This window comes from Lithobates pipiens, unplaced genomic scaffold, assembly GCF_037356315.1.
Source record: "Lithobates pipiens isolate NorthernLeopardFrog02 unplaced genomic scaffold, aLitPip1_a1.2 Scaffold_3, whole genome shotgun sequence".
NCBI lineage: Eukaryota > Metazoa > Chordata > Amphibia > Anura > Ranidae > Lithobates > Lithobates pipiens.
In genome coordinates, this window is record NW_027507790.1 from 184,978,776 (window position 1) to 185,006,480 (window position 27,705).

Sequence of the window (27,705 nt, forward strand, 5' to 3'; positions counted from 1 at the left end):
AGGGAGGCTGAGTAACTTGTTGGTGGGAAGGGCTTGAGATTTGCTCCAAATTTATATGCAGTCCTGAGCGGGTTCCAAATTCCTCAATAGTCCAAAGGGCAGCTTTTAAAGATAGGCCAGTGTCTGCTAGGTATAAGAGCATGTCATTCGTGTACAGGCTCACCGTTTTCACAAGCGAGCCAGAGCCGAGGCCATGAACGTCTGGGTGCATTCTCAATGAGATGGCTAATGGTTCTACAGCAATTGCATATAGCAGTGGGAACAGTGGGCACCCCTGTCTGGTACTGCGCCCAAGGGGGAAAAAGTCTGAGAACCAACCATTCACTGCTACCCGTGCCTCTGGGGAATAGTATAGTTGCACCCACTTGATAAAATTGTGACAAAACCCAAAGTCTCTCATGCACTCCTATAAGTATCCCCATTCTACCAAATCGAATGCCTTAGCGGAGTCTAATTGCTATCACCATTTCAGTACCAACTACATCATAGCAAGCTTGAATATTCATGTATAGACGACGAATGTTCATAGCTGTGTTTTTTTTGCAGGCAGGAATCCCATTTGGTAAGGATGGATAAGGGAGAGAATTACTTGCTTGGAGGCAAGTGGCTAAAACTTTCGCCAAAATTTTAGTGTGCACCTGTAGTAGCGATATTGGATGGTAGGCACTGCAGATTTTTTGCCCAGTTTGGGCATTACTATAATCACAGCTTGTCAGAGGGATTCAGGCAGGGTTTTGAATTCAAATATAGGATTATATCACTTCAGGAGTTCAGGAATTAAAACCTCAGAGTATGTCACGTAAAAGTCTAATGTCAGGCAGTCAGGCAGTCCTGACTGGGGGCTTTGGCAGGGGCAAGGGATGCTATGGCTGTAGCACATTCATTTGTGGAAAGAGGGGCCTCAAGAGCCATCACCTGAGCCTCAGACAGTTGGGGAAATATTATATTCTGCAGGAAGGCTAGAGTTTCTGGTCCAGAAGTATTTGTTTGGGAAGGGTATAGGTTAGCATAGCAAGATCGAAACTCTGAAGCAACCAGCGGGGGGATCTATGTAATTGGTCAACGGTTCAAGTTTGGAATTTAAGCGCAGAAACATTGGCCGGTGCGGAGTCTGACAAAGGCTTCTGTGGCTGAGGCAACTTTCTCTGAAGCTTGTTGGAGCAAAATTTTAGAGGACGTTTTCAGTCGGTTTATACGTCTGGCTAGGATCGAGCGAACATGCATTTTAAAAAGCTCCCAGACTAGACCAATGGGTGCTGTGTCAAAGTTGGTGTTAAAGTAGTATTGCCATTCATGTTGTATATCGTCCACTGCAGCCAGGGCAGTTAGCCAGAAGGGGTGGAGACGCCAGGCACGAAGCATATTCTGGGGAGCTAGGCATAGGACTGCCCCATTATGGGGCATGATCCGACAGAGACCTAGCGTGAAAGCCTGTGTTCTCAAGCAGAGGGAGCAGGACATCAGAGAGCAAAATGAAGTCAATTAGGGACATCATAGAATGTGTCGCCGTAAAACATGAGAAGGCCTGGGTGTCCAGATGTTTATAGCGCCTCGTGTTTGTTAATGAAAAATCTGTGAGTAAGCAGCTTAAACCGAGTGTTGGTGGGTAGCGGGGGAGGTGGTAGTGTATGCAATCTGTCCATGGTCGGGTCAAGGACCATATTAAAGTCCCCAAGCCATAAGGCTGGGATCGTAGGATAGTGAACCATATACAGAAATCCCTCATTGATCACGGCAGCGTTATGGGGGGAGGAATATAGCAGGCTAGAATCATATATGGTTTGCCATATCATGTACCAAGACAAACCTGCCCTTAGGGTCCACATGCACCGAAATGATCCCAAATTGAACCATTTCGGCAATTTAAATTGGGATGCCTTGGGAGTAATGTATATGGGTAGCATGATAAGCCCACCCTATGGACGTTTAAGGGCAAGTTGGAGTTGGCCTGTAACATGCGTCTCCTCCAAGCCCACAATATCTGCCCTGTAGGATTTATGACAGCCAAATACTGCAGTACGCTTTAGCTTGTCATGGATCCCATAGACGTTCCATGTAAGGAATTTTATGATAGATATATATATATTCAGGAATGGTGACGTTTCACCCCCCAGAGCAGGTCCGTACAGATAGGAAGGCATTAAACAAAACACTAAGCACTTCCACACCACAAGGCACCATGAACAACCATAGCATGTGCAGAGCAGTACATAAAAAACCATAACCAGAACGTGTTAACTCCCCCCACCCAGCACTCTCCATCCCAAACACAGTGGGGGCATAGTACCCGTAACTTGTGCAGAATGTTTGTGAACCAAAAACAATAAGGGCGATCAGATCTGCTGGATCTATACTGGGACAGAGGTATCTCTGGGATAGTACGGACAGTAAAAAGGTCTATGGGGGCAAACTTTCGCTTGCGAGTCACAGTGTGGTCAGTCATCCAGTGTTCCACAGGATATTAGGCAAGGACTGCAAGTAAGATCGCGGAGATGAATAATAGTACCCGGTAATAAAAAGGACAGGGGAAAAGCATTTCACCAACTGGTGAAGTCTCGCAACGTGGTGCCCATTAGGAGGAGTGTATCCGACGGCACGTGCCATAGCAAACAGAAGTGGGCCTTGGAACACATGTTTGTCAGGTCTAGTATTGCCGAAAACAGGTGAGAAACATTCCAACAGGGAGGAAACTGGCAACAGTATGCTGTGCAGGGAGAAATCAAGGCCACCAGGCAAAACAGTCAGCTGCGATGTGCCCACATGAGGTAGAGCCTAGTCACAATATGTAAAAAAAAAAAAATGGATGGTTTCCATCAGGCAGGACAATTTCTATCTGCATCACATTGATCCAGCCAAGCAGAGGCAAGCTCCGGGTTGAAACAAAAAGTGTGCCCGGTCATCGCCCACAAAGTGTAGCTGGGCCGGGAACAACATGGCATATTTTAAACGGTGGATTCTGAAGTGCCATTTCACATCTACAAAGCGGTATCTTTGCTTTGGCCATTTTGGAAGGGGATATTGCCCTTGATGGGTGTCAAACAGAGGATTGCATCTCGATAATTCAGTAACTTTGCTATGAAGGTATGGGGCGGTGAACCCCTCTGGAACTTGGCATGCGATGAGCACACTCGACCACAAATGTAGTGGAAAAGGCCTCCCTGCCAAATGTAGTGATCAGGAGCTGTTCCATAAAAGCATCAGGGTCAGGGCCCTCAGATCCATCAGGGACCCCAATAAAGTGGAGGTTGGATCTGCGAGCATGGTTCTCCAGGGCATTATGCTTTTGGGCTAATTGTTGAATCTGGCGTTACATGGCTTCTGAGGTGTGTTGTAATGGCTAGTGTGTCCTCAGCACGGCTGATTTAGGTCTCTGTGACCTGTTCCCTCAGTTTAGTCATGTCCTGTCTGATTAAGGATATGTCCACATTGACCTCCTCAATTTTGAACGTCAAAGTGGATTGGCTTGTGGATATGGCGTCTAGTACCTTAGCGGTGTTGACAGGGGCACGTTCCACTGTCAGGACAGGAGGGTCGCCATCTTGCCTCTCGTGGTACCCTTCCTGCTGACGGTATTTGTCCAGCGATGAAGTGGCTGTATTGTTCCTCTTCGGCGGAGACATGTTGAGAGGGGTCCAGGAGGGTCAGGCGTTTGTTGGTGTATGAAAGAAGCAGCGGTGGGCATTCTGGAAGCTGTGTCAGGATACACCAAGAGCAGAGCTCAGCTCTGACCCTCCCCCCTCCTGTAGACCCCTGAAACTGTGATCTTCCAGGGCTGTGGGGGTTAATACAAGTGGCTGGACCTGTCACAGCCACTTGTCAAAAGTACCAACTATGTCTGCCTGTTCCACACCCTCGGTCATTCATAATGGCCAATATCACTTCCTGCAATGAAAAGCCTTCTATAAATGTAGGAAGGGAATATTAATGGAAAAAGTCTGTCTCCAAATGAACAAATGTCTAGTATTCTCCATGACACCCCAGCCACATTTCTCAAGGTCTGGAAACCATGGTTGGGGTATGCCTTCCCTGATCTCCCCCTGACAAGTGTGGGTCGGCTCTAATTGATGTCTTGGGCGACCTTGGGTCCCTACCCCTTCTCCTTTCTACTTTGCTTTCCCCTCTCTCCTCTGTCTTGCTCTCTTCTCTGGTTTTCCTCTTTTGATGGATATTTCAGCCCTCTTTGTCTGCCTATTGGTGTCAGGACTGTCTACAAAGGCGGTGTTACTGACCACCTTGGCAATTATGGGGTTTTCCCCCAAAATGCATATATGTTTTGTTTAACTTGGATATGCCTGTTTGAGAAGGAGACCCTTCCTCTTTTGCTTATGCTGCATATATACATTTATTTTCTCTAGGTGCCAGTCTTAACCCCTGCATGGGCGGACTAGGTGCGTTTGTATTATTGTACATTTTTGTTAAACCTATAATAAAAATGATTGAACAAGAAAAAAAAGTCTCTTCTCCATTTCTAGAGTGTTTTAATTGCAGGAAGCGATAGTACAGTTCTTATGAATGGGAGTAACGGGTGGAAAGGGTGGGCATAGTAAGCACTTCTGACAAATACCTGTCACAAGTCCAGTGGCTCACATTAGTCTCCATAGCACTTGAAGAGGACAGCTGTGGGGGTATCCTGGGAACAAAAGACTGAAGATTTAAACAAACAGCAGCCATCAGTACAAGGGATGTGCATTGTTCCTGGTGCTCCTGATAAAAAAATAAAATAAAAATTTATCACAAAACTTCAGCTTTAAGGTTCCTCTAGAGGTTGCTAGGGGCCCATTGAGCAGTGGGGGCTTGATCTTCCTTCTAATAGTTCCTGCATAGTGCTTTTGTTTGCATCACTCAGTTCGGAAACCACAGACACCAATGATTATTTTTTAGCGGTCTGTGAGGGCTCTTCCTTCCACTGATCATCAATGTAAAGTGGTCCTTCTCCCACTGACCAACAGGGCAGTGGTTGGATAACAAATTTAAGGTACCCTTTCCCCACTGACCAACATTGAAAGAGGGTACTTTTCAACAGATCAGGACACTACAATTTTTTAGTGTCTGTTTCTTTTCTGCCAATTGTTCTTATTAATTTACTGCCATGTATATTACTGAAAATAGTTTTGACACAGAGTAGGGGTGTTTAAAAAGATGATCTACTCTGAGTGAAAGTAATATATATATATATATATATATATATATATATATATATATATATATATATATATATATATATATATATATATATATATATATATATATATATATATATATATCAGCTTTGAGCGGACTGACAATTCAAAATAGTACAACTAAATATAATTCTTTACTAATCTCCCTACACTTTCATTTGACTGCTCCCTTCTGCAGACTCGTATTACACAGCAGGGGTAAAACTACGACAGGATAACCTTTTCTTAGCAAATAAGTTGGTACAAAAATAGTTGGTGAAAATTACTACAGCCGACGATAGGCTGTAGAGAAAGGCCAACTGGCCTCAATGGATTAGGCTTCACAGAGTACAATCTGGGGGCTTCAAGGAAACAATTAAAAGACAGAAACAACAACACACGAGGGGAGGAAATAAATAAAAAGTAAAAAAAAAACATAAAAACAAACATAAATATACTTGAACATCTAACGTGAAAGTTGAGGATAGTTTCCCCTTAAGGATGATCTCTGACAACAGGCAGCCATAAGGCAGATCAGGTTAAACATAATTCCTGGCTGGACCTGGATAGCGGTAACTTGGGGCACCAGCATGGTCATGGTTTAAGGAACTGGGATGAATCTCTGTCTGCACTGGAAGCAGTGGGATTTAGTGCCCGAGGACGATTCTGAGGGCTCCTCCGGAGATTATCATCCATCTGCAGAAAGCAAAAGAAAACGTTAGCAAACGGATTCATAGACAGACAAATGCTACTCACATGGACTTATTCCTAGAGAGATTCACCAAGTTCAGCAATCCATAGCATGTAAATCAGAATGTAGTTTTATCTGATAGGACTACAATAGATTGGTTCCCAGGGGTAAGCACTGGGCACAATTTTACTGCCTTTAACTGAGCCCGCCTGACAGATCACACAGGAAAATAACTGAGTCTAGTTACTGGAAGATCTGGCATTTTGTAAAGCTTATGAATTCCACCAATGTGATTGTAGCCATGGGGACCAATCAGAAATGATCTTTTCTTAGATCCCAGTAGCCAAAGAGGATGGCTACTTCACTTCTACAGAACGTTATACCTTGCGCATACTTTCTTGTTACAATCAATCCATTCTATCCTCTAGATTTGCATTTAAGGAATACATGTTTGGTTTGTGAAAAACCACAAACTCTAGTAAAAGTCACAGCCCACTGATGCATATTCTAAAGTTTGAACAAAGAACACATTATTGTAGGTAATGGAGGTCTGATAACTGCATATCCCTGCAGTAGAACATGCTTGTTGTACACTGTGGAACCTAAGGGGTTAATTCTCTGTATTGTGTAAAACGGCTGTTTGATTCTGTCTTCTCTGATCCTCCCCCCCTCCCACCTCCTGATAGTACAGAGCCTTGGGGGTACTCTCCACATGCTTGGTTTGGTGTGTATTGCTAGAATTTTTAGGGTTTATTTTTTTTGGGAGAGGGTGCATGTAATCAGCACAGGGCCAATCAGCACTGTCCAGACAGAGGGTCAGGAGGCATGCAGTCTCATAGGACAATCAGAAGAGAATGAAAACTCCTCCTCAAAGCTTTAACCAGATACTGACAGAAGTCACAAGACTGCCATATACTGCTGATGAGAAAAGGTATTAATAAGCAAATAATTGCATTTCCATGTTCTGTGTACTGTGGGAGACTAGATATAGTTTATTAACACTTTAACCCCTGTGGAACTCTACAGAACCTACGTCCAGGGAAGATTAAGCCCCACCCTATTGGGGCTAAGCCTTGGACCATTCATTGAACCGTCAAATGTCAGAACCTCTACTGTCATCAAAAAGTAGACACAAGAGATTTGACTTTTTTTTTATTTATTTTTTTTAAGTGTAACCATAAAGTAATAGTTCCTAAACTGAAAACAGCAGTAAAATGTAGGCACCTTGACATGTTATCCTCAACCTTTAGCTCAGAGAAATCTGTCTACAACTCTTGCCTCTGAAGCTTTGGCCCATCTCATCTCACCTGTTACAACCTATTGGTCACTGAGTATCATATTGAGGGACCAATAATAAAAGCATCATTAAACCCAAAAGCAAACATGTATATATATATATATATATATATATATTGCAGCTTACCAATTCTTAGATGTAATGGCTGCGTTTTCTTTTTTAGTCTCTTTTAATTCCCCCTGGTGATCCAGCCAGTAAGTCTGTTTTTCAAAAGAACATGCTGTCCTATAGATGTAGCAGTTAGAGGGTTGAGACAAACCATTTACTGCTGACAGGGGTGTGTACAATGATCAGCTTTTATTTCTGTAACACCTTTCCCAAAAGAAAAATAAATCAGTTAGTGTAACTGCTTTTAAAGCGTTAGCTGGAGTTTGGCTTCAATCTGTTAGATGTACTAACACTCTTTCCCCCCCCCCCCCCCCCCCCAAAAAATGCCCCTGCACTCATCCATCCAGAGTGGAGGCACTCTAATACACGAAGAGTGTTACTGGCCAGATCATCAGATGAAAGAAGCCCAACAAAAGAAAATTAATGCAGCCGCCATATCTAATGATTGGTAAGCTGCTATATATTAAGTTCAATTTTGGGTTTAACACCAATTCAAAGGGCAAGAGACATTAGGGGATAGGCCAAAGCTACAGATTCCCAAGTGCAGTATGGCCTTTGCGGACTGCATGCCCAGGGTTGCCAAGCTCCTGAATCACAAGTAAGCAGAAGTCCATGGGCACAGGTTTCATATCTGTTGCCAGGTCATAGACTATAAAAAAATAAAATAAAAATTATATTATATTTATATAAAAGGGCAGCAACTAACGATTATTTTCATAATCAATTAGTTGGCTGATTATTGTTTCGAATAATAACCTTAAGGAAAAAAAATAAATAAATACAAAAAAGTAGCTCATTATGAAATACTTACCTTAGAACGAGGCCCCGACATCTGGCCCGATGTATGCTGACATGTTCCTTCGGCGTGTCTTCCGAGTATCGCGGCTCCGGCGCTGTGAGTGGCCAGAGCCGCGATATTGTCATTCCCACGCATGCAAGGGAGATTTCTTTCCGGTAGGGTCCGGCGTCTGCTGGACTTTCAGCCAAGAATCCCCTGTGCGCACGCGCCGCTGCAGTCAGTGGCTGGCGCATTGCGAGGGGAATATCTTCTAAACCGCACAGGTTTAGGAGATTTTTTTTTTTACCTACAGGCTTTCCTGTAGGTAAAAGTTGTAAAAAAGACTATACAACCACTTTAATACACAGCCATTAACGTCAAAACCGCTGGCAACGTTCCTGTGCTCAGCCGCGCCATTCTGCCGTTGTACATCAGCGTAAGGCGGTCCTTAAGTGGTTAAGATGAAAAAAAAGGAGGGTTTGCAACCCCTTTAAGGCTCTGTTTACACTGGTGCGATGCGAGAACCCTGCGAACCCAGTGCGGGTTCCCGAATGGCCTCCAGATCGGTTCGCAGATTGCAATGCAAACTGTGAATTCGGACAGTAATCGGATGCTATTATGCGATTTCAACACTACTTATTTGAAATCTTTTTCAATGGGACCAGAGTATTTCTTTAAAGATTTATTTTATGGAAAAGTGAAGTTGTGTTAAATTACTGTTGGGAAAAAGTCCAAATGGCTTCCTAACGACAACACAACCCATTTAGTTCAGTAATGAGTGTGTAGACACAAAGGTATTCTGTTTATAGATACTTCCCCTGCAATGACATCAGCACACATCCACGTAAAGGACACAGAATTTCTAAAATCAGGATAATTGAGAAAATACGGTTTTCTTATGAACTACTGGAAAATATGACTGGGCTCAAAGCAAAATATAATCAATGTGGCCTGCCAGCCGGGTATAAAGAAAGCTTTGTTTAAGCAATTCAAGAGCAAATTATTCATATTGCTAGCTATGTACACGAACAATTGGTGTGCTTTTCTAGATGAGTAGTCATTGCTCCCTGGGTTAGACACAGGAGTGTAATCTGGGCTGTAATGGGCCATTTGCTGTGCCAATAGATTGTACTATCCATTCACACCTACTTAATTCCCAGAAATATGAAACTATTTTCCAGATGACACCTATAGGGAATTGTGGCTCAGCAGCAATGGCATTACCAGATGTGTATTGTTCAGTTCTCTAGAAAATGTTGTCTTTTATATCCTATGCAATACACAATGGAGGGCAAATGTCACCAACACTGGGACAAGGTAGATGTGATCTATGAAACCCAAGACAAAAAAAAAAACAGGACAACGCTGTCCACAGTAACTGGGAGATTCATTTTTGATATCGTACCCAGAGCATATCTTAAAGCAGGGGTGAGCCACGGGCCTCTGATGTGGCCAGCAACCTCAAACCAGGGAAGCACATGCCTATGCTCTGGGATGACAGGTCGCCAAGACCACATGGCAGGTAGCCAATCCGCCATCCAAAAGCATCAGAGTGCATGGAGCCGGCAGGTGGCCATGGAGGGAGCAGAAGCCGGATAAGCCAATGCTTCCTCTGTAGAGCCTGGCTCCTGTCCCAGGCAGAATGATACCAAATGCACTTCTCATGTGACCTTTTTAGCAGCCTGGAGAGCAATACCAGCAGAAGCTGAACGAGGAAAAGGTTAGTGTATTAAATATTGCATACAATGCCCTTTTGCAATGGTCATATTAGCACTTATAAAAAATGGTTATGAGGCTGCTTTTACACTGATCCACAGGTGCACCAAGTCATAGACTATCATATCCTGCGGGTTTGGTGCGCTTTCAGAAGGTGCACCACACTTGCAAAGAAGTAATCTAACAGCTAACCCACAGGAAAGCCGCAAGTACACAGTGCTACACCTGCAGTGCAGGTAAATCGCAGCACATCAGTGTGAAAGCAGCCTTACAGGGTGATCAGGACAGCAAGGTCTCACTTACATTTACTGTTTGGGAGGCAGTAAAACCCAATAGTTCATTGTGGACTACAACCAGTTACGTGACCCTTGCTATTGAAAAAGTTGAGCACCTTGTGCCTTAAAAGGGTTCCTATAGCTTTTAATTGCTGTTTGTATCCCCTGCTGGGGTGATCTATGTTCTCTATCGATTCCGATGACCATTGTCACAGGGATAAATAGGAACAGGAAATCTGAAATTTGACGGTTGTCACTGCAGTAAGAGGTAAATAAAAAATGTTAACTGGGAACACGTGTTCCAGTGACAACTGAGGCCATGTCCCCATTTCTCACTTCCTGTTGGGTATCTAAAAAGGAGAAAGCGAAGGTAGTTCTCCCCAGTGGATTTTAACAATTTCCTACTCTATTCAAAGCTAGAAAGATGTGTTGGCTCTAGATACACTTTAATTGCATGTTGGTCCAGGGTGTCTTAACTATAGATGAAAGTCCTCATGCACACGGATGTACTGAAATACTCTGATGTATGCTGGGTCTTTCTGCCAGGAGTTGGCAAAAAAAAGGCAACTTAAAAAAAAAATGCTAACAGTGGGGAAAATTATTCAATCCCCTGCAGATTTTGTAAGTTTGCCCATTTACAAAGAAATAAAGGGCCTATCATTTTTCTCGTAGGTGTATTTTAAATGATATAGACAGAATACCAACCAAAAATCCATAAAACATAATACAAATGTTGCAGTTCAGTGAGTAAAATAAGTATTTGATCCCCAAGCAAAACATGACTTGGTACTTGCTGGAGGAACCCCTTGTTGGCATGGACAGAGGTGAGACATTTCTTGTAGTTGGTTACCAGGTTTGCACACATCTCAGGAGGGATTTTGGTCCACTCTTCTTTACAGATCTTTTCTAAATGCTTAAGGTTTCTTAGCTGCTCGAAGTTTCAGCTCTCTCCATAAATTTCTATAGGAATAAGGTCTGGAGACTGGCTAGGCCACTCCATGACCTCAATGTGCTTCTTCCTGAGCCACTACTTTGTGCCTTGGCGGTACGAGGGTAGAAGGTTCTCATCCAAGATTTTACAATACATGGCCCAGTCCATTCCTCAATGTGGAATAGTCAGCCTGTACATTTAGCAACAGCCCCAAAGCATGTTTTCACCTCTGCGCTTGACTGGAAGGATGGTATTCTTAGGGTCAGCCAGCATTTTTCTTCCTCCAAACAATGCGATTCGAGTTAATGCCAAAAAGCTCAAGTTCCGGCTCATCTGACCACAGCTCTTTCAGTCCTTCTATGAATCATTTAGATGTTCATTGGCAAAACTTTAGACGGGTCTGTACATGTGTCTTGCTGAGGAGGGGGACCTTTGCGGGCACTGCAGGATTTCAATTAATGGCGGCGTATTGTGTTACCAATGGTTTGTTTGGTGACTGTTGTCCCAACTGCTTTGAAATCATTCACAAGCTCCTCCCGTGTAGTTCTAGGCTGATCTCTTACTTTTCTCATGATCTTCCTTACCACATAAGGCAAAATCTAGCATGGAGCTCCAGAACGAGGGCGATTGATGGTTATTTTGTATCTTCCATTCGGGAATAATCGCTCCAACAGTTTTCTCCTTCTCACCAAGCTTCTTACTGATGGTCTTGTAGCTCATTCCAGCCTTGTGCAGGTCTACAATCTTGTCCCCGACGTCTTGACAGCTCTTTGGTCTTGCCCATGATGGTGAGGTTTGAATGGAAGAAAGATTCTGTGGACAGGTGTCTTCTATACACATAAGTTGTCATTAGGAGCCCCTTCTTAAAATTGACTAATCTGTGTGCCACATGAGCACCTAATATGACCAGGCTGTGGGAGACAGAATTATTGTTGGTTGGTAGGGGATCAAATATTAATTTTACCCACTGAACTGCAACATTTGTATCATGTGTTTTTTCTGGATTTTTGGTTAATATTCTGTCTCTAGCATTTAAAATACACCTATGATAAAAATTATAGACCCTTCATCTCTTTTTAAGTGGGCAAAATCTGCAGGGGATCAAATAATTAATTTTCCCCACTGTAATTATGCACGTTGAGTGTTTTCATGCAAAGTGTTTAAAGGCATATACATGCAAACATTTTATTGGCTGTTATTCAAACACCAGAATGCATTTATACACTTTTGTGGCTGGTTTCTGTGCAATTCACAAGTGGTGCAAATTCAGCCAATTCATTTTGAATGGGCTGAATTGCACTGGACCGCACCAAAACCAGTGCATGAATCATTTTAAAAACACACTGCAACCAGAACGCATGGTACTTCTGTACCATGCAATCTGCTACAGGCAAATGCACTGCATTTGAGACCTGCATTTGGGGTGTTATCTAGGTACACAGTAGGTGAGGTCAAAAATTTAATCAAGTCCAACCTATGTGTGAGATTATATGTCAATATTACATTGTATATCCCTGTATGTTGTGGTCGTTCAGGTGCTTATCTAATAGTTTATTGAAACTACTGAAGCCCCCTGCTGAGAGCGCCGCCTGTGGAAGGGAATACCACATCCTTGTCGCTCTTACAGTAAAGGATCTTCTATGAAGTTTAAGGTTAAACCTCTTTTCTTCGAATTGTAATGAGTGGCTATGTATCTTGTTAAACTCCCTTCTGCAAAAAAGTTTTATCCCTATTGTGGGGTCACCAGTATGGTATTTGTAAATTGAAATCATTTCCCCTCTCAGGCGTCTCTTCTCCAGAGAGAATAAGTTCAGTGCTCACAGCCTTTCCTCATAACTAATATCCTCCAGACGCTTTATTAGCTTTGCTGCCCTTCTTTGTACTCACTCCAATTCCAGTACATCCTTCCTGAGGACCGGTGCCCAGAACTGGACAGTATACCCTAGGTGCGGCCAGACCAGAGTCTCGTAGAGCAGGAGAATTAACGTTTTATCTCTGGAATTAATCCCCTTTTTAATGCATGCCAATATTCTGTTTTCTTTGTTAGCAGCTGCTGGGCATTGCATGTCATCGCTGAGCCTAGCCTCTACTAGGACCCCCAGATCATTTTCCATCCCAGATTCCCATAGAAGTTCTCTCCCCAATGTACAGATTGCATTCATATTTTTTCCCACCCATTGAACCTCATTTGCCATGTAGTTGCCCACCCCATTAATTTAATTTGTTCAGATCATTTTGCAAGGTTTCCACATCCTGCTGAGAAGTTATTGCCCTGCTTAGCTTAGTATTATCCTCAAATACAGAGATTGAACTGTTTACCCCATCCTCCAGGTCATTTATGAACACATTAAACAGGATTGGTCCCACCATAGAACCCTGGGGGACTCCACTACCCACCCCTGACCATTCCGAGTACTGCCTATTTATCACCACCCTCTGAACTTGCCCTTTTAGCCAGTTTTCTGACTCTATGGTACATGCCAACGGACCTTATTTTGTACAGTAAATATTTATGGGGAACTGTTTCAAAATGCTTTTGCAAGATCCAGATACACCACGTCTACAGGCCTTCCTTTATCTAGATGGCAACTCACCTCCTCATAGAAGGTTAATGGATTGGTTTGGCAAGAACGATTCTTCATGAATCTATGTTGATTACTGCTAATGATACTGTTCTCATGACTAAAATCTTGTATATAGTCCCTTATCCTCTCCAAGAGTTTACATACTATTGATGTTAGGCTAACTGGTCTGTAATTCCCAGGGATGTATTTTGGGCCCTTTTTAAATATTGGTGCTACATTGGTTGTTCTTCAATCAGCTGGTACCATTCCAGTCAGTAGACTGTCAGTAAAAATTAGGAACGGTCTGGCAATTACTTGACCGAGTTCCCCAAGTACTCTCGGGTGCAATGTAACAAATGCAGTGTAGGAAACGCACATGCATGGAATGTGGGTTTTGTACACCACGTTCTGGTGTGAAAGGGCACATATGAACACTTAAGCGTAAAAAACACAGGGAATGTGGAATTTGGGGCTTTTTGCCTTTGAACCTGGCACACAATATGGATTTTATTAGCTTGTATGTGCATGGGCAGATAAGCCAACATGCAGCGGTGTTAAAATAAATAAATATATAAAAAACAAACAATGCCAGGCCCCTCTGAAGGCGGTGTTTTTTGTATGCCTTTTTGCAGCAGGTCTATCCCATCTATCACAGAGTTTGCAAAACTGTTAGTAGGACACCTAGAACTGAAGTTCTAGGGTTTGCAATAATATAAAACAAAATGTTGCAAATCATTAGTTAAAATGTAAGGTAATAGAATGCTTTTGCAACAGGAGGGAAATGCATACATTTTGCATAAAGATTGTGGACATGTGATTGTATAAAAGTTTTGTACGCCAAAATGTTTTTTTTTTTTTGTTAGAGTAGAGAAAGGTTAAAACATCTGTCAAGTTTTATTGCGGTCTATGTTCTTGTTTGGTACATTCACCCTCTGAAAAATGATGAAAAAACACAAAAAGCATACAATTGTCCCCAAAACCACGGGTTTACAGCGAGGTGTCAATTTTCTAATGCAACTGGAACTGTGACAGCTGTCCAAGGGGAAATTCCCCTCAGTTTGCAGAGATTTCCTCTCACTTCCTGTTGCGTCTAGGAAAGCAAGCTTTCCAGACAACAAAAAATAAATAAAATAAACTGATGTTTTAACCCTTCCCTAGTCTACCCAAAAATGGGTTTGCTATACAGATCCTTCAAGTGGACATTACAGAACCAGCAATGCATAGTGTAGGAATCTATACTTCCTTCTTTAGAAGAAACACACACCTCATACATATCCATGGTATAATACAGCACAATGTCCTTTAAACAAAAAAAATGTAATAAAAAAAAAAATTGTTGCCAGGTAGTTTTTTTTTGACAGAACAGAGGTCATAAAAAATCTCTTAGAAATGTTTACCCCTGCCTGTCATGTACACTGAGCCGTGCATTTTCAGCTCAACGTAAATTTACAGGGCCTGATCTGTGCTATGGTGAAGTGGCACCCGTGTGCATGCATGGAAGTGACATCATTGTGGACCGGCCATTCAAGCAGCCAAAGAGATGGAACCCGGAATAAAAGCCAAGTGAAGATGGACCTGCCGGGACCCATAGGATTGGTTGCAATGCAGCACGACAGGGAAATCTGTCAAAGTGTGAATATGTGGTGCATGCTAGCACACCATGGCATAACCCACTTAGGAGCCCACATTTAAAAAAAAAAAAAGATTTATTTTATAATACCGCTTTAAGATAGAACATCTTCAAGCCCATCGGAATGCATTTATCCTTCTCAGTAGCATTCATTTATTCCAGCCTTCCAAAAACAATATACCTATTTTGCCAGCTCTTGCGCTGTTTTAGCATTACTAAAAACACAATTAGAGATCTGGAGAAAGATGAACCAAGAAGAGAAATGTTTCTTATAAACACAGTTCTGCTTAGTAGAAAGGAAAAGAGGAAGAGTAGAAACCTTTTCTATGAGGTTGGATTCCTGATTTACAAGCTGTGTAAGTTTCTGTAAATTTGCATCTATTGCTTCCTGGCCAGCAGGAGATGAGCCTATAGAGCCAAAGAAGAGAAGGTAAGAGCAGAAATAACAGGATTAGTACAGAAAAGTCAGAGAGAGAGAGACAGAGTTAATGCTTATTTGAAGTGCATCTGTAAGAGTTTGATACTTTGATAAATCATATAGTCGCATACAATGTATATGCTTGGAGCACCCCCCAGGGTACACACACAGAATAGGGATCTGAAAGCTGAACTCCAGATGAACAGATGAATACACAGTTAAAGAGGACTTGCAGTCTGCTTACATAATTTGTAATAAAAACATCTTTGCCATTCTGAAGTTTCCCTCCAACCGCTTTGCATATTATTTTATATATACTGTGTATCTGTACTTGCCAAATATGCTGCACCGAGTCTGGCTGCAGCCATTTTAACTGTGGGCAGCTGAAGCTGCTGCCTGTTCACTTCCTGGATTTACACAGACACAAAAAGGCACACCACCAGCTCTGCAGCTCTCATTGGCACACTTTTGATTCAACTCCCCCAAGAGAGAGAGCTGTGCATTATGTCATAAGCCTAGGCTTTTTTCCCCAGACAAGAAACAGGAAGTGGGCTATATAAAAAGGTATTTACTGCTAGAAAGAAAAATGGTTTTACTATCCAAAGTTAACCACTTCCGGACCAGCTCACGCCAATATACGTCAGCACTTTGAAGAGGGATATCGTGGATATGGCAGCAGCTAGCTACCGTAACCCCGGTATCCTTGGTATCCTCTTCTCCAGTAAGCAGTTCCAATAAAAGTGGTTTCTGTGGCAAAATCGCCACAAGATCCCCTTTATCAGTGACGAGAGAGGGCCGCCCCCTCTCTGGTGCCCTCCGCCGCTTACTGGAGCCGCCAGCAGCGATGGAGGCGATTGGATCCTTCTCGGTGTTAGGTATGGAGACAAGATGGCCCGTCTCCATACCATAGCAGGGCGTAGCTCTTAATGGGACATATTTTTATTTTAGTGTAAATATGAGATCCAAGTTATTTAAAAGGTCCCGTCATGCTTTTTTTTTATATTACAAGGGATGCTTACATTCCTGATAATAGGAATAAGTGACACCATTTTCTTATTTTTTTTTTAAAAAAAGAACAGTGTAAAAATAAAAAGTAAAAAGAAAAAAAAAAGCTGAGCTCACGTGCAGAAGCGAACACATACGCGAGGAGCGCCCGCATATGAAAACAGTGTTCAAACCACACATGTGAGGTATTGCCGCGATCGGTAGAGTGAAAGCAATAATTCTAGCCCTAGACCTCCTCTAACTCAAAACATGAAACCTGTAGAATTTTTTAAACGTCACCTATTGAGATTTTTAAGGGTAAAAGTTTGTCGCCACTCCACGAGCGGGACATGTTGGGTATCAATTTACTCGGCGTAACATTATCTTTCACAATATAAAAAAAACAAAAAAAAAAACAAAACACTGGATTAACTTTACTGTTGTCTTATTTTTTTTTCCAAAAAAAGTGTGCTTGCAAGACCGCTGAGCAAATTGGGTGTGACAGAAAGTATTGCAACAACCGCCATTTTATTCTCTAGGGTGTTGAAAAATGTATATATAATGTTTGGGGTTTCTAAGTAATTTTCTAGCAAAAAAACTGTTTCTAACTTGTAAACCCCAAACCTCAGAAAGAGGCTTGGTCCTTAAGTGGTTAAAAACAACAAAGGGCAGAAGATTTAATAGAGGAAAAGTTGAAAAAAAATGACTGAAGGTCCACTTTAAGAGAATACAGTAAGGTTTACAAATTGCAAAATTACATAATTTTAATAATTCTTACTCCGTCGCAATGGAGTTGAAACAGAAGAAACCAGATCCGATTAAAAGTGTAGACTTTCAGCTGTTAATACAAAGTTAAGGTAAGCTTTGTTGAAAAGTTTTACATTTAAAATTAAAAAGGACTAAGGCCTCTTTCACACGGGGCGAATCAGTAATGATCCGCCCCGTGAAGATCCGCTCGCTCAGCGGGGATCGCTCCGTTGTCCCCGCTGAGCTGGCTGCGGACAGGGCGGTCTCCGCACACTGTGCGGGGACCGCTCTGTCAGCTCTCCGCTCTCCTCTATGGGGATCGGACGAGCACGGACCGTGTGTCCGTGTTCGTCTGATCCGCTCTCTGCAGACGGATAGAAAAATAGGATTTTCCTCCGTCTGCAGAATCGGACTGTTGCGGAGGCGGACGAAATCGGGTGTCTGCGGATGTTCATCCGCAGACACCCGCTATCCCATAGGGATGAATGGATGTCCGTATTTCATCCGCAAACGGATGGATGAAATACGGACATACCATCAGCATGTGTGAAAGGGGACTAAAGAACATCCAAAAAATAAAAAATAAAATACAAAAAACAAGAAGCAAAAAGCAAGGAAAAAAAAAAAAGGGGGGGGGGGGGGAAGAAGCAATGTGTGCTGTTGTCTTCTGAAATCTAGTCATCCCAGGGAACAATGTTTAAATGCGGTAGAGACATCCATAAAGCAAGGTGGAGACATATGCCTATATAATGGAGAACTGGACTGTCCTTGGGAATAAACTTCCGCTGTCTACAAAGTTGACCCGTCATATCATGTGAGCTTAAAAAAGAATTAAATAAAGTACAAACACCTCTCTTTCTTGTGTAAACTACACGTCCCATCAACCTACCATGTAATAGAGAACAAAGGCAGACATGTTTGAAATCCAGCCTGTGTGACAACCATGGCTACTGCACAGATAAGAAGGGCCAGGAAGCGTGTTATTTGCAGAAATGCCAGGTGAAAATGAAAGAATAATGAAATCTAATGCATCTACCTTATCTAAGGCTCGGTAAATTACAATACATTACATTTTTGGGGGGGGCTTAGATACACATGAATATTTGAGTACTTTTGTGGACTGCTGGCTGGCTGACTTGGCACTGCTCTTTGCTTAAATAAATCAATTGTTACTGGTGTGGCTACCAGGAACCAAATCCCCTGTAAAGCTTTACCAGCCATGCTACAAATCATAAGTACATACCTTCAGCAGGCTCTGTGAAATAGGCACCAAGAATACGGTCACACAATTCACACAAGTTGGGAAGTTGCTTTAAATGTTCTTGCAGCTGGATTTTGGAAAGGTGAGCTTTATAAAGAGGAGCCAGGAAACCAAAGACAAAAGCATCCAGAGACGTAGGCCTGCAATTAGACAAAACTGCCAGCTTACACATCTTAAATCACTGTAATGCTTGCTTTAAATTCAGTTTTGACTTTCACAAAAAAAAAAAAAAAAAATCTGTAACCATGCATTCTATAAATGGGCACCTCCAGGTAGTAAGGAGCAGAGGGTGGCCCAGTGCCAGCAGCAAAAGAAGATTGTCATCTGCATAGCTGAGCACCCAGTTTTTCCAACGCTCAAATGGGTATCTGGTATAGTGTGCAATTACAGGTTAAGTTTTATTTTGTTTGCCTAAATTTTTTATACCTTTTTTTCTCCTGAGTTTTTATCAAGGCGATAGTAAACAACAAGGGAACACATTTTGTTTCAGCATGAAGGCAGAAAAGAGCAAGGCGTGAAATATAAAAACAGGCTGTAACAGTCGATAGGCAGGACCATCTGGCAGTTATGGGTACTGGTGGTGCAGAGCTTGTTAAAAGGGATTAGGAAAACAGAGTATTATTACAAAAGGACTCATAGGATCAGTGTCCCTGGCTTTCAATATTGAAATCAATGATGTCAAAGGCTGGGAACAGTCATAGAGGCAGTAGCTTGGTGATCTTATAGTCAAAGTATTGTAGTGAAGACTTGCACATACCACCATCGGATGCTCTGTTAGCTCTCCAACAGCAGGGGGAAGAGAGGCAATTGAAAATCTATAAAAAGTGGGAAGTGAGGAGATATCAGGTTGATTAAAGCACATAAACCCGAGGTAAGTATATTAAGTCCTATTTGCAACCTCGGAACACCCAAGAAGACTACAGTACGAGACCGGTCTAAACTATGTGGTATGTTCACCAATGCCAGGAGCCTGGCGGACAAGATGGGAGAACAAGAGATAACTGTTGTACGAGGAGGATTTCACATTTTGTGGGAATTTCAGAGACTTGGTTCAACAGCTCTCACACGCAACCAGTCAAGGGTATTCCCTTTATTGCAGGGATAGGGATGGTAAAAAAAAAAAAAAAAAAAAAAAAAGGGGGGGGGGGGGAGGGGTATGCCTGTATATCAAGTATAATGTACAAGTGAATGTGAGAGATGACATCACTAGGAGAACTAGGGAGGAGGTGGAATCCTTATGGGTAGAGCTCCAAAGGGATGAAACTAAGGGGGAAAGTAATGCTGGGAGTATGCTATAGGCCCCCTACCCTGAGGGAGGAGGGGGAGACATACCTCCTATCACAAACTGGATTAGTGGCAAGGATGGGAGGTGCCATCATAATGGGGCATTTTAATTATCCAGACAGACTGCGTGGAAAGAACCACGCATTCGTCTAAAGCTTGCCAGTTCCTTAATGTCTTGCAAGACAATTTCATGGGTCGGATGGTAGACGCACCAACTAGAAACAAAACGTAACTAGACCTACCGATTACCAACAATGGAGACCTGATCACGGATGTGGAAATAAGGGGCAATTTAGAAAATAGCAATCACAGGTCAATTAGCTTCAGTATAAGTCACACAAATAGGAAACATAAGGAGAATACAAAGACACTGAATTTCAAAAAGAGCCAAACTTCCCTAAACTGTGGAACTTGCTAGAAGATATAAATTGGGATAAAATCTTAGGACCAAAGAACACGGAGGAGAGATGGGTTTAACTTTAAGAGAATATTAAATAAGGGCATTAGCCAGTGCAACCCATTGGGAAAAATTTTTAAAATAAGAGCGAACAGAAGTCCTGGATGGACTAACTCCAATGCAAAAATGCAAAAAGCTGAGGGCTGAGGGCAGGGGGTTGTGGAGTCAGCATCATTCAGACTTTGCAACAAGAAAATTTAAGGGTGCAATTACAGTGGCTAAGATAAAACACGAAAGACACAGAGGAGGAGAGCAAAAAAAAAAAAAAAAACCCAAGAAATTCTTCAAGTATAAAAACAGTAAAAGAGGGAGGACAGACCATATTGGCCCCATAAAGAATGAGGAGGGGAATCTGGTTATAAAAAGGATGATGAGATGGGGAAAGTATTGAATTTATTATTCTTCTCACTCAGGTCAGGGAATCGGGGGGCTTCAGTAACCAAAACTGCAGTGTTTATCCTCATGACACATCACAGGAAGCACCCTCATGGCTAACAAGAGAACAGAATTAGAGATAGACTTGTAAAACTTAACATTAATGAGTCAATGGGACCAGAAGGCTTGCACCCGAGGGTCCTTAGGGAACTCAGTGACGTAATTGCCAGATCATTGTTCCTAATTTTTACTGACAGTCTGACTGGAATGGTACTAGCTGATTGGAGAAAAGCCAATGTAGCACCAATATTTTAAAAAGGGCTAAAATACATCCCTGGGAATTACAGACTAGTTAGCCCAACTTCAATAGTATGCAAGCTCTTGGAGGGGATAATAAGGGACTATATACAGGATTTTCGTAATGAAAACGCATAGATTCATGAAGAATCGTTCTTGCCAAACCAATCTATTAACCTTCTATGGAGGTGGTGAGCTGCCATCTAGATAAAGGAAGGCCTGTAGATGTGGTGTATCTGGATTTTGCAAAAGCATTTGACCTTTCCCCATAAACGTTTACTGTACAAAGTAAGGTCAGTTTGCATGGACCACAGGGCAAGTACATGGATTGAAAACTGGCTACAAGGGGCGAGTTCAGAGGGTGGTGATAAATGGGGTATACTCAGAATGGTCAGAGGGGAAAGTGCCCCCAGGGTTCTGGCCTGGGACCAATCCCATTTAATTTATTCATAAAAAACCTGGGAGGATGGGGTGAACAGTTCAATCTCTGTATTTGCAGATGATACTAAAGCTAAGCAGGGCAACAACATCACCGCAGGATGTGGAAACCTTGCAAGTAGATCTGAACAAATTAATAGGGTGGGCAACTATATGGCAAATGAGGTTTAAATAATGCATTAGTGTGGCAAAAATATGAATGCAATCTACTCACAGGTGGGAGGACCAGTGGGGGAATCAAGGATGGAAAAAGGACCTGTGGGTCCTAGTAGAGGCTCAGCAATGCCAACATGCTGCTAACAAAGCAAACAGAATATTGGTATGCATTAAAAAAAAATGGGATTAACTCATAAGATAAAGCGGTAATTCTCCCACTCTACAAGACTCTGGTCCGGTCGCACCTAGACTATGCTGTCCAGTTCTAGGCAACAGTCCTCAGGAAGGATGTGCTAGAAATGGAGCGAGTACAGAGAAGGGCAACAAAACTGATCAAAGGGACTGGAGGATATTAGTTACGAAAAAAGGTTACGAACATTGAACTTATTCTCTCTGGAGAAGAGACGCTTGAGAGGGGAAATGATTTCAAGTGACAAATGCCGTACTGGTGACCCCACAATAGAGATAAAGAAAAACTTTTACACAAAAGGGAGTTTAAGAAGAAATGTGGCCACTCATTAAAATTAGAAGAAAAGAGGTTTAACCTTAAACTGCGTAGAGGGTTCTTTACTGTAAGAGCGGCAAGGATGTGGAACTTCCTTCCACAGGCGGTGGTTTCAGCGGGGAGCATTGGTAGTTTCAAGAAACTATTAGATAAGCACCTGAACGACCACAACACACAGGTATCTACAATGCATTACTGACATAAAATCACACACATAGGTTGGACTTGATAGACTTGTCTTTTTTTTTTTAACCTCACGTACTATGTAACTATATGTAACTATGCAGATTTATCAAAAACCACAAGGGCGCTGTGCTATCTGAATATAGGGGTAAATCTGAGGGACTATACAATGGTAAGAGATATTGGGCACACTAAAGCCCCGTACACACGAGCGGACTTTTCAACATCCAAAGTCTGACGGAATGATTCCGTCAGATTTTTCGATCGTGTGTGGGCTGCAACGGACTTTTGATTCGCAAAAGTCTGACAGACTTTAGAAAATGGAACATGCTTCAAATTTTTCCGACGGAACTCCGCCGGACCCAGTTCCTACCGAAAAATTTGCTTGTGTGTATGCTATTCCGATGGACTAAAACCGACGCTAGGGCAGCTATTGGCTACTGGCTATGAACTTCCTTATTCGAGTCCAGTCGTACGTCATCACGTTCGAATCAGTCGGAGTTTGGTGTGATTGTGTGTGGCCAAGTCCGCTCATTCGAAAAGTCCGGCAGAACTCCGGCAGAACTCCGGCAGACATAAGTCTGCTCGCGTGTACGGGGCTTTACCCCTCTTTTGAGTGGTTTTATATAAAAGATTTATGTTTAGCCTGGGCCTAAAAGATCCCAAAATAAAACTTAAAGCCTAGTACACAAGGGACGAATGTCGGGCGGCATTGACCAGTTCAATTGAAACCAGCTGACATACAGCCCATATATTCTGGAGTCCATACAACAGAAACCAGTCAGCTGCTGTTGAAGGGGCATGATCGAAAAAGGTATAGTGATGAGCTCCCAAGAGTGCTGACCAGAGTGTTCGGGCGGGGGGGCCATCCTCCTGTCAGAACACAGTAGAACAGCAAGGGAGATCGCTGTACTAACATTGTATAGTTAGTACAGTGGCTCAAGTCACCTTCAAACCAAAAACAATGATTATGTAGGACAGTTACCAGCCAAGCGGACCATTTATATTCACCAATATCAACTTAGGTGCAACCAGCCTGTCAGATTTTTCATGCGATTAGTGCCAGCGGCAATAGCCACTACCAATTACAGATTCCTCTGACTGTGTTGATGGGGGAAATCGAGAAATTTCCACAGGTTGCAGGAAAGAAAATCAAATCATCTAATGCTGGCTTTACAAATAGTAAACAGAGTTTATTTCTGGATGATTCAAAGATATTTTTCCGTGCTTGTAGGGCTTTTCAAGCAATAAAACGTAAGAAATGTGACTGTATTGCAAGAGGTTTACTGCGTATGATTTATCTTTATTTTGCCTTATATGCATATGTAGGTCGCCTATATAATGCAACTAGTACTCTATTTGCAAACACATAATGAACAAAGCCACGTTCCAGTTTTGACAAGCGCAAGCCGCGTTCCAGTTTTGACAAGCGTAAGCCGCGTTCCAGTTTTGATACACAAGTTACTCAATTTGTGATCAGTATTTTTATGCAAATAAATCTGACATCTAAGCAATATTGAACAATGTTTTACTCTGATGCCAACAGTTGCAACTTGAGGGTTCTCTATGTTCTTTCTATAACTCACATTTCTCCAAAAAAGTAGTGTGATGCTCCCAGTCTGTTGGAGAGGAGATTTAGACATTCCTTGGCATCTTTATAAACCTATAAAACAGAAAATGTTATGAGCAGAAAATCCCTAGATCTGACTATTGCAAAATTGGTATCTTTTTTTAGGACATTTTGTTGTTGCCTGTTCTTCCAGGAAGCCCAGTCACGTTAAAAAAAAAAAAAAAAAAAAATTTAAAAAACGGCATCAATTGGTCACATTATGACATTAACCGGATATACAGCTCTTTATGCAAGTAATAACCTCTCTTGGATGTTTCCATATTTTGTAATATTACCACCAAGAATTAAAAAAAATGATGTTAATTTTGATATGATTTTAATAATGATTTTTATAACCCTAATCAATAGGGTTGTCCCGATACCGAGCATTTGCCTGAGTACTTGTACTCGGGCAAATGCTCCGATACTTCACCCGATACCTGGGCAGTCAGGGTGATCAGTGCGGAGGGGGAGTCGTCGTCGCCCCCCCCCACGGATTTCACGTGAAAGTTAAATCAGTGCTTGTAATTCTCCTACACGATCACCATTGACTGTCCCCATATCCTCCTCCAGTCCCCCTCCGTTCTGCTGCTGTCGCCCTCAGTGTCCCCCTCCATGCTGCTGTCACCCTCGGTTCTCCTGTTTCCTCCTCCATGCTGCTGCCCCCTCTTTACTCCTCCGTGTCCCCCTCCATGCCCCTCCTTCACCCACTAGATCTGTCAGGATGAAGAGCGTAGGTAGGAGCTGGTAAATCCGGCTCCTTACTTTTCTGAATGGACAGAGTCAGTCCATTCACAAACGGTGTTTACAATGTTTCAGTTTAAGAATGGAGAGAAGCCGCTGAAAGTAAGAGTTTGAGACCTAGAGAAGGCAGTCAGTGATAATTAAGGAAGGGTATTGGAAAGTAACCAAAAAGGCAAATAAAAGTTACCTCCAAGGAGGTGCAGAAAATCACATAAGCAGAGACCAAAACTGAATTTCTTGGCCCTGCTAGCCGTTTTGGCTTTCCCACCAGATTGGATACCAATACAGCTCCACCTTCCCACAGCTTTAAGCTCTCCTCTCCTAAGATCATGAACAGAGGAGAGGTGCCTGCTAACCTGCATGACCTCAGGAATATGTCTGTCATAGTCAAAAGTATACTTATACTATACCTAAAGATACCACCCTGTGATAGATACACAATTGTTCATTTTTCCAAAATCAAAAGTATACTGGGTTGGCAATCTAAGTTTACAAATATTTGAGGTTCTCCAGGCTTGCAGTCACCTTCCATTTCATGAAGGTCTTTCAACCTCTGAGAGACATGGATGGGCAAGAGTGCAAGCCTGGTTAAGGTCTAAGTTAGTAGGAGTAACTAAGTGTGCCATTAATCTGCACAGGGAAAGACTGAAGATGAATGGGTGTGCTGCTATACAGAGCAACATAACTGACATGGACAAAAGATTTAATAAAATGTCAGTGTAAAACAATATGGAAATAATTACAATTTAGATTTTATCCAACCCACTTTGAAAGATTATGAATATATTAGGAATATTACCTATACAGGGCCTTTTGAATGCCCGAATGCCTAGAATCCGCTTCCATTATAGGTTTAGCCACACAGTTAGGAAATAGGGGCCCTAAAATGAGATACAGGAATAGACTCCCTTAACACAAGGAGAGTCTAATTAGATGATGCTATCATCTGCCTAAAATGGGACAAGAGTACCAAGGCTAGGACTGTATGGATTTTTTTTAACATTACTGCCTCAGTGGGTCCATTATCTACAGAAGGCAAAGAGCACAAAAGTATCCCCCTTACACCTATGATGAAAGATTGACTCAACATAACAGTGGTCAAAACTGTGTACGGTGCAATGTAATGACAGCTACTGTTCACTTTTTAGGAAAGTTTGGATATTTTTTTTAAATGTGGTGCTACACAAATAAACAAAATGGATGAACGTGATATAGGAAGTGTACATACGAATGGTAGCAAGCAAGCAAGCAAGAAAGAAAGAAAAAGAAAAAAAAAAAAAAAAAGAAGAAGGAGGAAAGGAAAATTTTTGTCCCGACATCTGTCTGCTGCCTTTACTCCACCTAGAAGTCAGCATACAGGCTGTCATGGTCCACCCCCTACAGGTAGTTGGTAGTCCATGAGCGAGTGTGCTAGTACATTTCTTCATTCTAAGCAAAGCCACCAGATAGAAAGGTTGAAACTAGAAAATTATGTGGACAAAAGCCAGTCCTGGCTGAAAACAGATTGAAAAGTCAGCTGAAACTGCATTCAATAGATTGTTTTAAACTTTCAACCTGAAAAGAGAGCTTATTTCCACCCACGATCGTTAGAGGTATTAAACCAAAAAGCACATTAGTTTTATTGCAGCATAAAAATTCTTAGTTGTGATGGCTGCAGTAGTTTTCTTTTTTAGACTCTTATTTTAATCTGGTGATTCGGTTTTTCAAAAGAACAAAGCTCTCTTGCAGATTTGTCAGTTACAGGGATGAGAAACAACATTTTCCACTGACAGGGGTTTTTGCAATGAGCTTTTAATTATGCAAAACCTTTATCCCATAAGTTATAGTAACAGTTTTTTTTTTAAACAGCAGTGTGAGCTGGAGTTTGGCTTCAATTTGTTAGTGTATTTAAATCTGATTTATACATTTAACACTCCCCTGAATGCCAATGCTGCTGTCCAAAAGGTGACCCCTGTGCTCCTTCATCTAGAGTGGAGGCACTCTAGATTCTAGATGTGTGTTACTGGCTAGATCATCAGGTGAAATCAGAGGGAAAAATGCCTAAGGGTCCTTTCACACGGGGCGGATCAGTTCTGATCCGCCCCGTGGATATCCGTTTGCTCAGCGGGGATCACTCCGCCGATCCCCGCTGAGCAGGAAGATGACAGGTCTGTCTCTGCACACTGCGCAGGGACGGACCTGTCACAGCGCCGCTCTCCCCTATGGGAGATCGGATGACGACGGACCGCAGTGCCCGTCGTCACCCGATCCGATCCGCAGACGGAAGGAAAAATAGCTTTTTCCTCCGTCACACTTTTTCGGATCGGAGCGGGTCGGATGTCAGCGGACATGTCACCGCTGACATCCGACGCTCCATAGAGCTCTATGGAGCACCCGTTCAGGTCCGCCTAAAAAACTGACAGGCGGATCTGAACGGGACATCAGTGTGAAAGGGGCCTAAGAAAATGACTGCAGCCACCACATCTAATGATTGGTAAGCTGCAATGTACCACATTTTTGGTTTTGTGGTTAATATGTTAACAATGCTTTATTCATCAAAAATACATGCAGTCTAGCTCATCCCAACAAACACAGCAAAGTCCTGACACGTTTCAGCCAAAGCTGAAGGAGCTATGATTAGGCTTCAGCTGGAATGCACTAGAGCCTTACTGTGTTTTATGGGATGCTGGAGACCACATGTCTAGAGCACTGAACTTATTCTCTCTGGAGAAGAGACGCTTGAAAGGGAATATGATTTCAATATACAAATACCATACTGGTGACCCCACAATAGGGATAAAACTTTTTCACAGAAGGGAGTTTAACAAGACTTGTGGCCACTTATTAAAATTAGAAGAAAAGAGGTTTAACCTTAAACTACATAGAGGGTTCTTTACTGTACAAGCAGCCAGCAAGGAAGTGGAATTCCCTTCCACAGGCGGTGGTCTCAGCAGGGGGGCATTGAAAGTTTCAAGAAACTTTTAGATAAGCACCTGAATGAAGCAAAATACAAGGATATACAATGTAATACTGACATATAATCACACACATAGGTTGGAGTTTATGGACTTGTGTCTTTTTTCAACCTTGCCTATTATGTAACTATGAATTTTTGGTGA

The 27,705-nt window shown here is 42.3% G+C and overlaps 1 protein-coding gene across 2 annotated transcripts in view; it reads right to left on the reverse strand.

The window, feature by feature from the left end:
* Positions 1-5,250: 5,250 nt before the first annotated feature.
* MTX3 (metaxin 3) overlaps positions 5,251-27,705 on the reverse strand; it is a 71,964-nt gene continuing 49,509 nt past the window's right edge. Inside the window, exons 6-9 of one of the 2 annotated variants that reach the window (XM_077462605.1) lie at positions 23,841-23,917; positions 18,542-18,699; positions 15,469-15,557; positions 5,251-5,855 (exon numbers count right to left, since the gene is read on the reverse strand). In XM_077462605.1, coding sequence (XP_077318731.1) covers positions 5,754-5,855; positions 15,469-15,557; positions 18,542-18,699; positions 23,841-23,917 — 426 coding nt within the window. In that variant the 3' untranslated portion in view covers positions 5,251-5,753. The remainder of the gene's footprint in view (positions 5,856-15,468; positions 15,558-18,541; positions 18,700-23,840; positions 23,918-27,705) is intronic. The other variant, XM_077462606.1, reaches the window with a different exon arrangement.